Source organism: Olea europaea, chromosome 14 (genome assembly GCF_002742605.1).
Source record: "Olea europaea var. sylvestris chromosome 14, O_europaea_v1, whole genome shotgun sequence".
NCBI classification, from domain to species: domain Eukaryota; kingdom Viridiplantae; phylum Streptophyta; class Magnoliopsida; order Lamiales; family Oleaceae; genus Olea; species Olea europaea.
Genome location: NC_036250.1, coordinates 2,177,471 through 2,195,482, shown reverse-complemented (window position 1 = coordinate 2,195,482; position 18,012 = coordinate 2,177,471). Strand labels below are relative to the sequence as shown.

At 33.0% G+C, this 18,012-nt stretch overlaps 1 protein-coding gene across 1 annotated transcript; it reads right to left on the bottom strand.

Annotated features, from left to right (window-relative positions):
* Positions 1–2,048: 2,048 nt before the first annotated feature.
* On the bottom strand, positions 2,049–9,013 carry LOC111408762 (cellulose synthase A catalytic subunit 2 [UDP-forming]-like). The gene is made up of 14 exons (XM_023038528.1): positions 8,417–9,013; positions 7,848–8,043; positions 7,519–7,742; positions 7,257–7,359; positions 6,987–7,170; positions 6,262–6,528; positions 5,825–6,170; positions 5,298–5,435; positions 5,065–5,190; positions 4,714–4,926; positions 4,334–4,607; positions 3,742–3,938; positions 3,299–3,649; positions 2,049–3,073 (listed from the first exon to the last, which is right to left on the bottom strand). The coding sequence occupies exons 1-14, from the start codon at positions 8,495–8,497 to the stop codon at positions 2,492–2,494; spliced, it is 3,282 nt and encodes a 1,093-aa protein (XP_022894296.1). The 5' UTR covers positions 8,498–9,013; the 3' UTR covers positions 2,049–2,491.
* Positions 9,014–18,012: the final 8,999 nt, after the last annotated feature.

Below are 18,012 nucleotides of genomic sequence, written 5' to 3'. Positions count from 1 at the left end.
ACTGTAGGAATCAAAATAAACATGATAACCAATCCAATCCAAATCCAATAAAATTCCACATTAATTATCAATTTCAATAGTAGTAAAACTAAGGTTTTATTAGCAACTGTAGACTATATTTACGATTCAATCATTCATATCTCCAGAATCATGCAGCATGATGATTAAGAATCATGCAACAAAATGGATATAGGACTTATAATTATTTCATGGAAACTAACTCATAATCAGACTCTCAAGCAATACATTTTCTCTTGCTTTCGTTTTCCTTTTCAGGAAGAAAAGGCAAAAGATAAGGCACCGGAAGTTGATGCTTGATGACGACGAACTTTCGCTATTCTTCTACTTTCCAGAACCTCGTCACTAGCTTTTTTGAAACTTTTTGTTTCTGATTCAAAGGTTTCATCATCATCAAGATCAGGATTATCTCAAGATAGTTGCACTCCGGCAGCCCTCTTTTTTGAAAGTTGAAAATTGTTTTCCTCATCCCCCATTGTAGATTAACAAAACAAACTTGAAGGAAAATTTGCTTCCTCCACAAGTTGGAAGAAAGTGATCTCTTCAGTTAAAAACATATGACAAAAATCACAAACTAAAAGGACATTATAAATGGAATCAAATGTTGCTTTTTGACCAAACAAATGCTAGGAAAGATATTCTAGGATATGAAACAAATACTTTTGAAGGAGACAAACTATAATGTGAAACTACAGGATCCAGATAATCAATTAGCACCGCCCACAGACATAAACAAGTGAAACTAGTCATTAAGTTTGGCAATTGTTAGTTCATTACAGAAAGTATCCAAAGATCATGCGCCAAGCAAAAGAAACACTCACATTTGTAAATCAAACTCAAAAATGGGGGAACAAGGAAAAAAAGAAAGGAAAAAGAAAGAAAAAAAGGAGGAAAAAAAAGAAAAAGAAAAAGAAAAGAGAGAGAACAATGTGTAAGAGTAACATCAATGTTTGCTTGTTCTTTATAAGTTACAATGCAATATTATTTAAAAGTTCAAACCGAGAAACCAAACCAAACCAAACCGAAGTGGTTTGGGTTGGTTCGGTTTAAGAATTAGAGTGGGTTGGTTTTGGTTTTAATTTCACTCAAACCGACTACTTTGGTTTGGTTTTGGGTTTAGGTCAAAACCAACCCAAACCAAATCACGCCCAGGCCTAGTCTCGACATTAGGCTTGAGTCCAAGCAAGTGTAAACACAGAATTGCCCTTCATAATTACAGGTTACTACATCTTCTTATTCCATTGATTTGATGTAGACTGAAAGTCTATGGCGTCTGTTGACGGAAGTATCCTATTTTAACTAAGACTAATCCTTCGAGTCAATAAGTGCATGTGGCAATAATCGACGTTTAGTTTACTCAATGTAGTAATAGCCAACCAATTTTGAAACGACTTAAGAAATCAACTTCTCTAAAAATGCAAGTTACTGTAAGTTGAACCAACTCTTCTGTAAATTTAAGCTGTTGAAGAAATATCAACTAATTGAATTTAAATTACATTTCCAACATATCAGCCTCATATGTCATAATTAATAATAATTTAAGCTATAACCTGATTATAATTTTCATAAATAAATGACAACGAGATTTAAGTTTAGAACCTTTGTCTGCTGATGAGCTACCGTATTTAAAAGTTTAATCCAATAGAGGAGAGAGGAGACAAATTATAATTACTATCAAGCTTTACGATTCTTGTTCACATCGATAACACTTGTAATTAAAGAACAAGTTCACGAAAGGAAGAAACCAAGCAGGTATTCTAGGAAGCAACAAAAATGCAATGAAGATGGTACCGGATTTAACCACTCCAATTACTCGTACAGACAGCACCATCCCCTAGCAAGATTGGAAGAAGAAGCCAAGAAGAATGGCAGAAACATTTTGATATGTGAATATCTATTCGACCCATATGAAAGAACATGATTTAGAATAAATAATTCATCAAAAAAATTCGAGCAAATCTTCAAGTACTGAAACTAGGCTGTAAAATAGGAAGAAAATGGCATTTAACTAACTCAGAAATAGGAGGATCACATTCATCAAAGCTCTCTTATTGCTGTATGACTTGTGTACATATTTCAGACATCTAAAACTGAGATAATATTACACACCATAATGAGAATAAAAATCAAAATTCCAAGATCTGAGATTATAGAACAAGAAACTGAATGACAAGTTCTTGAAATTATGAACTTTTTAACTTGAGGACAATCCTTAGAGAAAGCCCTTATTGAGCAGTGACTTAATAGTATGAAAGAAAAACTTTATGTTCTCTTGGGATTACAGAACACGAAAAACTATCCAAAGAATCAATGAAAATTTTGCAGAACAAATTTCCAAGTGTTCAGGCACAGTTTTTTTTTTTATCTACACATGCCACCACAGCACGTCGATGACCAGAAAGCTTCCAGGGATGCCAGTCTTTACCCTGTGATTCTTATAAACTCAAAAGCACGAGAAGTTTATCATCTGTATCTAATTACAATCCAGCCCACATACTTCTAATACAATTCCATCCCTAGACAGGAACGGGTTGATCCGGACCCATAACAGTGAGAAGATAGAAGCCAGAAGAATTGACCAAACTATGATGATGGTAGGTACTCTGTCTTGCTTCCCCATAAACCCTTTGAGGAAGGGGTATAAATGGACAATGACCCATAACGCGAAAAATAGCCTTCCAAACAGAGGTCCCCATGATTCGTACCCATTGCTTATGGCGTCTGAAACCCCAACTATGACCCCAATAATGTTGATAATCAACAATGTCAAAGGAGGGATTAATAATGATGTCCACTTAAAGAGGTAAAGATCGGAAAACTCTCCATCGTCCCCTGCCTTGGATGTAACAGTGAAGTTGGTGTTAACACCAGCCAAAACCTTTAGAAGACCTTGCAGCAGAGCAAAAAAGTGAGATGAGACACCACCAATCACCCAGAACTGCTCGTTTCTCCACCAATCATCAATGCCAACACCACCCCATTGCATCTCCAGTATACTAGTTGCAGCAATTGAAATAAAGAGGCCCATGAATATTATGCTGGCATAGTTACTAATCTGTAGACAATACAAGAAAACCATCAGTTAAAATGTTAAGCACGCTAAAACTAAAGCAATCCCCGATGAATCCCAAATTAGAATTCCAAAGAATTTAAGGACGAAAATTTCACATGTTCTACGGCATAAGCATTTAGGGAAGAAAATATGCTCAACCAGCTAACATCTATTTTCATCAAGGCAATTCAATACTTAGGCCCTATATATGGCATGCAAAGAGCTCACCTCAGGGACAATGAATTTCCCGGTAAGAAGGCAAACTGCTGGCAAGGTGCAATAAGCAATTAATGGAATAGACGTCAATGGATAGACTACAGAGTTTATATATGAAAATCTCTCCAGCGGTTTCAGACCACAGCCATATCCATACCAGATGGGACAGTGTCTGCTCAAGAAAATTTCAACCGATCCCAAAGCCCAACGAAGAACCTGGTGCAAACGATCTGAAAGATTAATGGGAGCGGAACCCTTGAATGCAGGCCTTCTGGGAATGCAATAAACTGAACGCCAGCCATGACAGTGCATCTTGAACCCGGTCAAGATATCTTCTGTAACAGAACCATAAATCCATCCAACCTGGTTGTGTAGATTTGTTAGAATTGATGCACAGATATGACCTTTTGAACATAACTTTAAAGAGAAGCAAACTTTTTACAGTCAACACTTACCTCTTTTCCCCAGTCAGTTTTATCTTCATAACCACAACTAATTACATGAATTGCTTCTTTCAAGAGTGATGCAGATGTGGCTCCTGGAGGAACACCACCTTCTTCTAGCAGCGTCGAAGCAATGAAAACTGGTGATTGTCCAAATTTTTTCTCAAATTTTATCTGGGGCATGAGGGCTGATTTCTCACTGTCAATTCCTGCAAAAGTAAATATCATTACTACAAATGAAAGGCGTAATATTCACGATGCCTGTTGCAGAATCAGAGAGGGTAGGTTCTTAAAGAAGCAGCCAATTTCTTCCAACTTGCCATAGAAATATTGGGAATACAATTAAATAGGCAAAGATTTAACCTCTTAGGAATATTCAAAAAGAGGCTCTCAAATATGAATTCCCATTTATTGAGCCAATTTATGCAACAAATGCACCAAGATCGTATCAAGATAGTTGAATTTATTTCAAGCAGATTTATGTTACCATGAGGTACATGATATTCTTTATTTGCTATTATCACAGAATACTTCATTTTAATGGAAATTTCGAAGATAGAAGTAAAATGAAATGTTGATGCCCCTTTGTCATCAATTTCCTTACCTTCAATTCCTTCCTCTATATTTTCAAGAGCGTGAATCTGGGTTGATGTTTCCCTGCCCTTCATTGTCTTCTTTTTATCCTTTGTTTTGCTTCTCTTGTTCTTTTTTCTGGATTGACAACAGCAACAACACCATTTTGGCAAACAATTGCATGTTTTCCCAGGGGGTTTTGTCTTCTTGGGGGCATCATATCCATAAAGTGCTTGCCTTCGGAAGACACATCCAGTTCCGACGTAAATTGGACCTTGGATCCCATCAAGCCCTTTCATATTTATCTGTTTTCAATTAAGAGTTAGACTATTATAAGTTAACAAATGAAAAGAATATACAGGCATATAAATCAAAATTGGTAAATATATGTAGGGAAAGAACTTCACATACATCAAAAAAGACAACATTGCGATTTGAATATCTATCGTGTCGATCAATTCCATCAAATCTTTGAGGGAATTGCACATAGCATATTTTCTTTCCAGCTTGAGGGTCCATCATGAAACACATAGCTTCCCTTAGAGCCTTACAGTTATTTATGTAGTGATCACAATCAACATTAAGCAGAAAAGGAGCATTTGAGATGACAGCTGAGACACGCACCTACATATACAGTTATTAAGGAAAAAATCTGTTAGACAAGCTCAAAACATTATGAATACTTCATTAAAAAGAAATTGAAATGCGTGCGTGCGTGTGTGTGTGTGTGTGTGTGTGAGAGAGAGAGAGAGAGAGTTTTACCAAAGCGTTCATGGCACCAGCCTTTTTGTGGTGATCAAATCCTGGCCTCTTCTCACGAGAAACATAAATTAGGCTAGGCAACTCGTTTCCTTCAATGTCATGAACACCATTATGACCAAGGAAAACCTGTTGGGCAAAATTAAAATCAATACTAAAATATTTTGCATTTTACAGAGGTGCCAGTACTAGTCCGACAATAAGCACATGCCTTCTAACAACAATGCTATCTATACCTGAATCATTCCAGGATGATCCCTGACATTATTGCCTGGCCATGGAGTTCCATCCTGCATGGTCCAGCCCTCCTCAGGAACCTTTTGTGCCATTGCAACTAATCCATTAATTCGAACTTTAAACTCTTCATATTCTCTCTGCATGAAGCCAGTTATAGAAGGAAATTTTAGTTATCATAGTCAAATCCTAAAATTGAGGTTACTCAACGGATGACTTTATCATTTCTGTCAATAGTTTTAGCGCACGTATGGCACACGGAAGATTGGAAGAATGATAAACAGGATTTTAGCTTATTTTTATTCAACAAATACTATCCAATATTGCATAACAAACATGCCATGAGTGCTATAACTAAATGAAGCTATCTTTACTAGATTAAAGAGAGAGAATTTGCAAATGCAATCCAAGGATGATTTCATGAATCAACATTTTGAAACTTGGTTTTGTAAACCTTGCGAATCTCAATAACTAATACAAAAATGAAAAAGGAAATTTCTCAAATAGATCAAAGGGAAAAGTGGCACACCTTCATTGCACGGCGTTCCCGCACAAATGTGGGTTCCACCTTGTCTCTCAAATAGTCAACCTTCTGTGCAAAGTACCATTCAGGTGCCCGAGGCTCAATGTTGAATTTCTTGCAAAATGGGACCCATTTCCGTGCAAATTCAGATGTCTCAGAAAGAGCTTCAAAAGTCAGCATGGCAGCACCATCATCTGAGACATAGCAGGCAACCTTGTCCACTGGATAATCCACAGCAAGGATGGAGAGAACTGTGTTTGCAGTAATAAGTGGAGGTTCTTTCAATGGATCCACAGTACTCACAAATATGTCTACAGGAGCCAGTTCAGACGGTTTCCCTTCTTTCTCATACCTGGCATAAAGTTCAATGGTACAAGCTCAGAAACAAATTATGAGACCACTGTAAAAAGACCCCAGATATACCAGGGGAAGGGAGCTAATACCTCAGTGAGAGTCTATCAAGATATGTTTCTCTCTCAATGGGGAACCACTTCGGAAACTGATCAAATATCCACGAAACAGCGAACCATATCTCACATATAATTGATGTGAGCCATAATCCATATGCATCGTTGACAGGGTGACGAATTCTGTAGTGAAAGAATAACCCTAGAATTACCATTCGTAGAAGAATGATCATTCGATAGGGGTTTATCTTGCTTGAAGAAATAGGTAGTTTTCTTGAAAGCGGTTGTCTGCCTTCATCCATCCTGGAAGGATAGGAGTCAATAAGTCACATTTTTCCACGAGAATAACAGAAGTCAAAGAAGAAGTAATCTTTTTTTCCTAAAAGTAATTATCAGAATGATACCTACGTAATCCTTGTAAGCAAAGTTTCTATACATAGGATTATCGTCAGCTTCAACATTCAAATTTTTCTCAATTTTATAGTTGAAAGATGTAAAAATCATTTTTTAGGCTTGATAACTTTAAAACCATCATATACAATCCAATTCTTAAGCCCAGTAAATAAGGTTGTGTGGTATATAATCCTTGGTAAAAATTTTAAAGAAGAGTGTACTTTCCCCAAGTAACAATAACACTAAGTCAAAGCAATCACAAAACACAGAACATAAAAAGAATTTAAAAATAAAAACACTAAAGTCAGATCACCGACACTACTATACTATAAAGCATATGATAAAAGAAACAAAACAGGTGGACCTACTTGGGTAAATCAGGATCATCCATCTCATCTCCACCAATGTTTCCACCTTTATCTCCTTGATGCTTCACCACTTGAAGTCTATCGTTCTGTTTTTTCTTCCATTCCTCCATTCTTTCCTTCCAGGCAATGGTACCGTACCCATACACTGCTAAATCTTTCTTAGGATCCATCGGGCGAGGTGGAACTGCCATATCAGTAGGTGAATTAACCTTATATTCAAACCCAGCAAATTAATTAGGGAACTGCTCTAGTAAATCTCAATGAGCTTACCAAGCATGGAGGAATCAGAAAATGGCATAGGATGGATTCGCTTTGCCCCACCCATGAATGGTGGAATAATGAGAGCATGTTTGTCGGCTGAGATCGTATCATCCTTCATCAAAATGCAAATTTTCATCAAAACTTTTAACAAGGAAAATAAGGTTAGCTTAATCTAGAAAAACGATCACTGATGAGTCCACCATCAAAATTTTAAACTCATAAAATATAATGTGTTCAAAACAAGATAAAAAACAGTTAAGCCTCAGTCTACCTCTTGACCGTAAGTAAGGAGAGGAATTTCAGAGCCAATGGCTGCCGAATCCAACTCGGATGGAATTGTGATTCCAGAAGCACTTCGACCAATATTAAGGCGAGTCGAGAGTGCTGCTTCAGCAATCTGATGAGGATCTCTTCTCTCATTGCCATTGTAATCAAACTCATTATCCAAATCATCAAATTCGTCCTCATCTTCATCTCCATCGACTCTAGGACTCCCTGAAGAAGGGAAAAAAAAATCGAGGGCGTTAATTAAACTATTACCAAAAGCACTAGTCATTGAAGAGTAAGTTAAGTAAATGAGAAGAAGTATCTATGACTTACCTTTTATGCGCTTGTATCTGGTTTTGCACTGAGGACAAGCTTGATTACCCTCTCTTCTTTCATATTCATAGCATGGTCTACAAACAGGGAAGGCACATTCATTGCAGGCAACAAAAGGCTCCCCATCCACTGTAATTTCAATCTCATCCCCACAAATCTGACAAATCTGTCCACTCAACTCTTTCACAGAAGTCACCTGCCATCAGATCAAGAAATTTCAACATTTTAACAAGTGAAACAAAATCTTAGTGAAAATGCATTGGCACTCGCAGATACACAGACAGATTACAAAAAGACAATTTTAGAAAACAAATCAAGTAGATGTAGAAAAAGAAAGAAAATCTATTTCACAGATTCATTTAATAAAATCTAGATTTTTTTCTGGCTGGAAATAAAGCAGATATATGAACCCTAAAAACACAATTTGACTGGAGAAAAGAAATCGGGCATGGCATCTAGTCAATAAACCCAAAATAAGCATTTTTAAACCAATTGGAGCCGCAAATTGCAACAAATTTGAGAGCTGAATATGCAGAAGGGCAAAAAAGAATGACTTTTGGAGCTCTTACTCTTCCAATCTCATCAGCATTGATGAGTACAAACTCATTTCTGTTGTGTGAACCAGCCACAAGCCTTCCTTTGGTATCCATCTGAAGGAAACCTTAAAACTCTCTCCTTTTGCTCACTCACACAAAGACACGATTACAGCACCTTCACAATCGAGAAAAAGAGAGCAAAAATAAAAATAACTCAATGCCCATTTCCACGCGTCAAAGAAGAAAGAAACTGAACGGCCACTTCGGTTTCTTTGTCTTCTTAAGCACCACCCCCTTCACATTAAACAATCACTGAAAAAGATACATTAACAGACTCATAAAAAATATATATATTAATACAAAGAGTTGTAAAGAAAAGAAAAAAAATGTGGGTAATTATAAAGAGAGAGTAGTGAGTGTTTTTTCTGATTCCTTTTCCAGAGAGAAACCCGTGTTTATGATAAAGGGTCTCTCTCTATCAATTATTTATCTCTATTCTGTCTGTGAGGTGTGGATCAGAGAATCACTTGCCACGGGGTTGAAGAAGGGATCGACAAGGACAAAAAAGTATATGTATGTAAAATGTATGTATTTTTCTTGAAATACAGAGAAAAGAAAATTCAACGCGTAATGAATAAGGAAAACAGATTGGTATTTGGTAGATGGATTAAGAAATTGAGAGAGGGAAGAGGTGGGGGTTTTGAGTTGGCGGGTCCCAGCGTGTAGCGGTGGTGCTTGAGGAAGCTGATAGGGGTATTTTCGTAAATTGACTTGTTTGTCTTTGGTTTTAGGTGAGGACATTTACAATTCTCAACAGTTGTCTTTGGTTGGTGTAGATGTGAATTGCGTAGTCCTATAGTTTCGAGTTTTTCTTATTTCTTCTCTCATCCAACAACTTTGAACTTTGCAATGATTTATAGAGCCTGTTTGAGAGTGATTTTAAGAATTGATTTTTTTATCGTTAGAAGAAAAATAGGGTCCATCTATGAGAGAAGAAGTCAAATATGACGGCTGAAATAATAAAATAACGGTCAAAAAATTAATTTTGTAGGCCAAAAAATCACTCTCAAACATGTTGATAATTTATATTTAATGGTACTAAAACATCAGTTTAGATGATTATACTTGATAAGTTCAATTAAATGAATTATATTTCGTATAACATTAGTTTCTTTCTTTTTCTTTTAATTGAACATTCTCATTTTCTTTTTCTTCAAGCATTTTTTGTCAAAAGACTTATTCTCCATTAATAATTACTTTATTGCTTTCAAATTAAAGAAGAAACCGCTACAAAATAATTCAACTATTACCAATGGAAAAAAATTTATAAATCATTTGTAAATGCTCAAAATTAATTTTTAACCCCATATTGCAATACACCCACAAGTACTATTATTAAACACTCGTTTTTATCGGTTCATAAATTAAAACATTTATATATTCTTATCGAATATAGGTTTAATTATTACCAACTATTTTTTTACGAAAACACCACAATGGTAGTAACCTTGAACTCAACATTGAATCTCTGCGAAATTCTCACAATGGAAGTGTATATAAACAATTTTGTTTGTAAATAAATAGAAATAAGTGATTAATAAGTGCATAATATTTCTAAATTCCGTGGACTGTTTGAATAAAAAGTTATTTGGAAATCTTTATTTTCTCCTTGATGGATGGACCAAAATGCCCCGTTACAGTGTGACTTAGCCCTTGTTTGATTTCCATTTGAAAGAAATAATACTTTTTGAATAATAGTAGATTGATAGATAATATGTGGTTAAAAATTAAAGTAAAGTTTTAAATTTATGTGTAATATTATTTTATTGAAAAATGTACGGTTGAAAATGAGTTTTGAAAAAATGAATTTTTAGAAGAATAGAAATCAAACAATGGCTTAGTAAGTTTCTATTTGGTAGGATTAAAATCAAATTTTTAATACATTTCGATAAAAAAATATGATGAAATGCATGATTAAAAAGTTGTGATCTCAGAAAATATATGATAAAAATTAATTATTGACTTTAACTTATATTAAAATTTAGATTTTAATCCCTATTAAATTGGGGCTTAAAATTGTGTGACTAGTATGTTTTAAAATAGATATTTTATCATTATTATAGTTTTTTTTTAATTTAAAAATACAGTATAATTTTATACTTCGTACGAAGTATTAAATTGTATTAAAACGTCACCCCAACTCTAGTTTAAATTGGCTTGAAAGAAATGTATATAATATAGAAGTCAAATCAATAGAATTATAGCAATTATTCATCAAAAAAAAAAAAAACATATTTATACATTCCATTATTTTTTACTCGTTTGGTATGATAAAAGAAAACGAAGTTGAAAATTTATCTATTAAATTGTGTAAATTATTCTACTACTACATGTCGAATAATGTGTCACAGTGGATACAAAATAATGTTCAGTCTGATCCACATCATTTCAAAAAAATACATTGTTAAAAAATTATTTGACATCATTTTAATCACATATTCTTAAATAATATAATATTACACGTAAATTTAAAACTTTTTTTATTTTTAACTACACATTTTTTATCAATACACTATTCAAAAATACATTCTTATGAAAATAATGTGGCTTAAACAAGTGTTAATTACTTAAACAGTTATACACTCCATCGTAATGAGAAAGTAAGAAAGTGTTTGAACCCTATTTTTATGAAAAAAATGAATTTTAGAATAGTAGATTAATGATAAATGTGTGGTTAAAAAATAAGGAAAAAATTTGATTTACAGACAATAATATTTTAATGAAGAAAGTATAGTTGAAACGAAGAGGAAAAAAAATATATTTTGAGAAAAAATGAAACTCAGACAAGCCTAGATTGCTTGAAGGGTCAGGTAACCGCACAAACGTGCTACATTCTTTCTGATGAAGCATTTTTCCTTTGACAAAAATTGCCGCTTCCCTTGCACATGATTTTGGGCATGTTAGGCCATCGGCCATGGCTTCATCCACACGCAACGGCATGTGGAAAAAAAGAGTTAACCATCTTTCCTTCTTCAAATTTTACTAATTCACCCGTTATAATTAATATGTCCAATGTCCCTGCTACATTATGATAGGTGAGCTAATCTCAAAAATACGTCCTCAATTCTTTTTGTGCAGGTCAATTTACAAATGGATTAGATCATAAGACTCGATCATAGTATTCAACTTCGTGATTGTATTCAAGGTTGAGTACCAAAAAATTAAAAAAAAAATGAAAAATGAATAGGAAAAGTAAAATCTCCTCCTCTCCCCTCCTACTAAAAATTACGCTAATTTTATACCGGACTAATAGTTGAACATATGTGTATCATAGGAGACGTATATTTATCACATTTATTCAATACGTGTTCGTATAGCAGAAAAGGTAAACCCACTCAAAGTTATAAAACATACAAAAGTAAAATAGCAAACAAATGTTATAATTCTTTATATGTTTCAAGCTACAACAAGAGGTGTTAAACGGATCGAATAAAATCATTAGACTCATATACCGTATGACTCAGCTCACGTCAAGGAAGTTGAGCTCAACTCGCCCCTTGATATTTATTTTGTTTATTTTATTGTCTAAAATGCTCTTTCAAGCCAAAAACCCTCATGCGAGCTAGCTCGTATGAGTTTTTTGCTGCTTGGTTCGCTAGTGGGGCAAGCCGAGCTGAGCCTAGCAGCTCGTCCCACTCATAACTTCAATTATGAGGATTGACAAAGCATGCCTGTCGGAATCTTGGAGCAATAATGCAAAAATATTAGTTAGAGATATTTGAAAACCAGGAATGCGACACATATGCCCCAAGATTTTTTCTTCCTATATAAATGTAAATACTAATATAAATAAATGCACACACAAATGTGTGTTCGTGTTTATTGTAAAGAAAGCAAGTGGACCATATGAATGCTTCTCATGCAGGTATTCCTGTCCATGACCATTTAGTGAGTGTAGCAGATATACATACACACATATATGTATATATCATAATGTAATGTCAATTTTCTTTTCAATGCTTAAATAATGCACTAGAAGTATTTCATGTGTCTTAGTCGAGATATGACATTTCACCTTCCAATGCAGTTTCTTGAGGTATGAGACCCTTCAAAGCAACTCCATATGACCCATAAAATATATTTTAAAAAAGTCATATTTGACTTAAAAAATAACTGCGATCAACTCGATTTATGATTTAATCGCTAAAAATTCAAGATTAGAAACTCAATTTCAAGAAAATTGGCTAGTAATCCAAGTGCCCGTAAATTTCGATACTGTTTTTGTTTCAAGAATTTTACACCCTTTCTTTTTATTTTTATTTTTTCCCCATTTTTGGTAGTTGGAACGCATCAATTCGCAAATAATAAACTAAAAAGATAATACATATAGAATGTGACAACAAGAGCACGTTCTAACAAGTTACCAACTCTTGCATATTTCCTTATATTTAAATAATTTGGTAAGTTAAGTAGATTAATTAACCAATTAACTTAATTAATCCATGTCTTGGTCCACATTAAAAAATGTTCTTTGAAAGGAACACTTCGGATCATCCCGTGGAAGAAAGAAAAAAATGTATTGGCATATGATGTAGTAATTAATGAACATGGGTGGTTAAAATAGAATTTTCAATGGAAAATAATTTAAAGTCAATTGAATCTAGGGAATTTTTATTTTATTTTATTAATATTTTACCATGGATCTATTAAATTTTATATATTAATGCTGCAGTGTTCATCAGTAAATAAGAAACCATTGACTCCAATTTTATTTATTTTTTGTAGATGCAAGGGATCAGGAAAAATATTTTCAATTTTAAAACTTCTGACAATATCAAATTTTATCTTATTTAAAATGATTATTTCAAATTTTGTTCATTTTTTTAGTAATTTCTTTCTCCACGATCGACCTTACATATTTTAATTTTTTAAGATTGATCGATCTTTCCTGATTCATTGCTCGCCACATTGAGTGTCTGTTCATATAAGTTAAATTGTCCTATTAAACTTATATTTTAACATACTAAATATGTCATTATCATTCGAGAATCGGGATTTTCATTTCCGGAAGACGTAACCTTGGTGAATTCTATCTACATTTGGCGGATTAACTTAGTTATAGTACACATATTATGATCAAGTTCTATGGCATCTGAAAGTCTCATAAATTATTTTCACGTATTTATCAATCAAACTTCATTTCATGAAACTTGAACAATAAATTTTTCAAAGTCGTCTTCGTGTAGTAGCCTATGTAAACTGTTCAATTTTAATATTTTTAATAAATTAAAACTCTAATTTAACCCATTTAAAATCATGTTCATATTTTTACTCTACTCTTCTTCTTTATTCATATCACTTACTCTTATATTGAGATTTAATGTTCCATCTCCAAATATCAACCTTATTAAAAGAAGTAATTCGAGCCCTTATATATTATTTAAAATTTTTATATTCGAGCAATGTTAGATTATCCATTAACCTGTACTCGCAATATGATAGCTCGTTTGAGAACATTAAGCTTCATATTTTTGTGCTCATTTGAATCTTATTTGGATCGAATTGCTTATTTGAATTTAATTAACTCTGATATTATATTAAGATTTAAAGTTTCATCCTAAAAGATCAAAATTAATAAGAGAATTAATTCAAACCCTCAAATATTACGTATTTTAAATGTTATTTGATATGAGATTTATCCTAACACATGCACGAGTGCGACCCCCTTCCCCTCTATGCACCTAATCTGTACTAGAAAAAAAGGGGGAAGGGGTAAAATAAAGGCTGCGCTGCCAAAAAGAAAGCTTGAACTTAGGGCAAAGAAGATTGTGACATGAGTAAGAGAATTATATTTATAGAAATTATCATCATTCAACATGAACTTGGAGCAACTATTTCACTTTCTATCTTCAACTGCATACTTCTTTTAAGAAAATGGAAACAAGTAATAAAGTTATTGGTAGTACCCATAAAGTGTGAATTATAGACTTATTCAGAATTAGAAACTCTAATCTAACTTTTGCTCTTACATTGGATGCTTCAATTTTCCAAATTGACTACGTCTCTCATCATAAGATAATTATAAAGTATATTATACATTATAAATTGTTTAATTTTTAACACGTGTCACGTGTTAATAGCCTCAAATGGTATAGCATGACTTGTCTATATAACGAATGAACTCGTGAATCGACTCCAAACTGTGTGGAGCCAATTTCTATCTACACGTGTTAGGTTAGTTCGACTCTGAACTGATCGATCTATTTTGACACCACTACAATGTAACAATCATATGCCATTGTCAACCTAAGTGTTTGATTAAACAAGAAAAAAGTGAACGGAAAATTATTATTGTACAGCAAAAGATATAAAATTTGGACCTACATAAAGTGGGACGCATAATAGCTGGCTCTATATGTCACTGTTTTCGTCGGTGGGAAAATAAACAGAAAAAGGAAAAAAGAGAAAAATTAAAATGTAACGTATGTGGGCCCTAAAGCCCAATTACTCCATTTATAGGCGCCCAAGTACACCTCTTCCGCCGACAGAAAAACAATCTGAGATCCAAAGGCGAAGATTAATCCACGTGGCGTATAATTAGGCATTTATACAGCTAATTTAGGACTCACCACTAGTGAAGTTGGTCTGTTGCTTTCGTGAGCTGTCAGGCAAGTTGTTGAATACTTGGAAATTAATTGTTTTAGTTACTTATTTTTGGCTTTTTTATAATTAATTCTTCCTAAGAATATTAGTTGGAAGAAGTTGCTAATGGTTTTTATTTTTTGTGCTGATTTTGACAAAGTTTGGGAGAAAATTGTTCGTCTAAAATAATGGGATTGATGTTTTCTCAATTGTTGTTGTTTCGAGATGGGAATTGGGGGGTGATTCAATCAAAATTTCAAATCATATTTAGTCCCCGGATGGACTCAAATATACTTTGGTTCCTTTTTTTACCGTTATTTAATATGGTCAATTGTTATTTTTTACTTCTCCACTCACAAGGAGGACCAACTTTTCTCTCTAACGTTAGAAAAAATTCTCATACTCACTAACAAAAAGACCTTTAGTATGTATTTTCCAATTGGATTGAACTATAATGTGTAAAAAAATTTAATTCAATGATATTGTCCCATCCAATTCGCCAATCAAATCACATTTTCTTTCTCGTCTCCATTCTTACAAACATAAAGAGAATGGAGGAATGCATTACATTTCTCAATTGGTCGTCAATCTCACCCATTCTCCCTTATTGCCTTTTCATCAGAACTTGACATAGTTACAAAAAATTGTATAATAGCTTGTTTATTTGGATTGAATATGCCACCAAAACGTCCCACTCAACAAATTATTGAGTAAATTAATCAATTTACTATTTTATACTGAATCATACGCATAAATATTTGACAAACTTGAGATGATTTTCACGTGAAAATTGTATTCAAGGAATGTGCCATCAACCCACATTTAAAAAAAAAAAATTCATTTCAATAATATGTTTTTTTTTTTTTTTTGCGCTCGTATGGTACAATTTCATTCTCGTGATACATATAAGTAATTAAAAGAATACTTCATATTACTATTATTATTATTGAACATCTATTCATTAGAATGTCTCAATCTTGCCGGTTTAGAAGATAATGAAAAAGATATTTGGACAATTTTGTTGTGGAAGCTTGTTATAACAAGGAAATTCTTTCCCTACCGACACTCATTTGAGATATGTTTTAGGACAATGTGCTTTTTCATAGTCAAATATTTATTTCATTTTTTAATATTATTTATTTTATATAATTTACATTATCAAATAAATTATAACGTCGTTCGAGAATGGAACAAAACCAATAATAACATTACGATTCCAATAGGCAGTGACAAGGTCCGCCGACACAACCGTAACAAAATATTTACCTATCTTAATCTTAATATATTAAAAATAGAACGTAAAATTTCTCTCTCCATGTGGACCGAACATCAGGAATGATTATTTACTAATGACTGATCGAATACCAAGAAGCACAGTTTAATGATTTAAGTATATTCAAAGGGATTATTATTAACTGAATAAGGAAATTTTTTACCTCAGTCTACCTATAAAAGGTAGTGCAATTTTGGATTCTCAACCTCTAAAATAGAGCCTTTGAGTCCTCATTTTTCATCTTTGTAACTTTTGAGTCCAAGTAGACAAAAATCATCCATTTGGAAGACAAATATTTTTTTTATTTTTTTTTTTAAATTTATTCGAAAGATCATTAGACCCTACCTTTAAATAAAAAATTTATAAGACAAAAATAAAATGTAGTAGTAAAGAAAGCACAATCTCCTTTCCAAACTTAAATACCCATTACGCCCAAGGGCGGGCCCAAGGGATCCCCTAGGGTCACTTGGCCCTCCAGTTTTTTCATTTTTTTTTTGGCATCTTTGTTTTCGGACTCATTATGGAATATCAAATAAAGTTGAAATATTACATTTTTAATATCATTTTGAAGTACATACGATCTATTATTTCACGTTGTTAATGTTGTCAGAAATGACCAATCGTAGCAATTGTTACGAGGTGTCAAAATAAGTTGTTCCAAACTAATATTTCGAAATTTTCGATAACAAACTAATTTTAAAAATTCTTCGACGAATATACGCTAGCCATATCCATAAATCTTCTATATCCTTTCAAAACTAATTTCGAGAACTATATCATAAACACATCGAATGATCTAAATGAATATCGAAAAGAATTAAATATACGTCAAATGTGTATGCTAAAAAGAAATGTATAACTCTTCTATATTTTTAAAAAAAAAATCAATTATTTTATTAATGTTTATTATTTTTTGCGCGAAAAATTTCTCAATATAATTTAATCATTTTATTAGGAAATTTTATATGTGGTATAACGTCAAATCTTTTTTTTTTTTTTAGGTAAAAATTCTTAATAAAATTTTTATTACTTCATAGGGGTTATAAATTGTTATATTATTTTTTCATCTTGAAAAAAATTCAATCATTTTTAGGATTTTTTTTTTATTGTTACCCCTTTCTTTCGATCAATTAATTTTTTTTAAATGACGTCAAAAATTTTATTAGAAAATTTATTATATTATTTTTTTAAACAAATTAATTGATTGAGAGGAAAAGTAACAATAATAATAAAAAAAATGATCCAATTTTTTTATATATAAAAATTTTTTATACGTAAAAATAATCAAGATGAAAAAGTAGTATAACAGTTTATAACCCATAAAAAAAATGCAGTCAACGATGATCAATATTAGACACGAACATATACCAAGGTATTCAATGCCTTGGTATTTAATACAGTCAGAATTAGAGATGTGAACGAGTCGAGTCGAACCAACTTGCGAGCTGAAATTCTAGGCTCGAGCTCGACTCTAGTAAAATATTCAAACTTTTTTTCGAGCTCGAGCCGAGCAAAAGGTCGGCAAAAAAACCCGAGCTTTCGACTCGGGCCGGCTCAAGTTTTGTTTGGTTTTGAATTCTTTTTTTTTTTTTTTTTTTTAAAGCAGCAGGAGTTGTCATTTAAGGCAGCAACTTGCTGCCTATTTTTGGCAACAGCACGTTGCTTTTTATTTTTTTTAAAAATATATGCTCCGTTCTCTCGATCGGGCGAGCCA

Excerpts from the sequence above, each read along its gene's own strand:
- LOC111408762 (XM_023038528.1), bottom strand. The coding sequence starts at position 8,497 with ATGGATACCAAAGGAAGGCTTGTGGCTGGTTCACACAACAGAAATGAG. Across the intron at positions 7,743-7,847 it reads CAGATACAAGCGCATAAAAG|GGAGTCCTAGAGTCGATGGA; the intron begins GTAAGTCATAGA and ends TCCCTTCTTCAG. Across the intron at positions 5,436-5,824 it reads GGGAACGCCGTGCAATGAAG|AGAGAATATGAAGAGTTTAA; the intron begins GTGTGCCACTTT and ends GGCTTCATGCAG.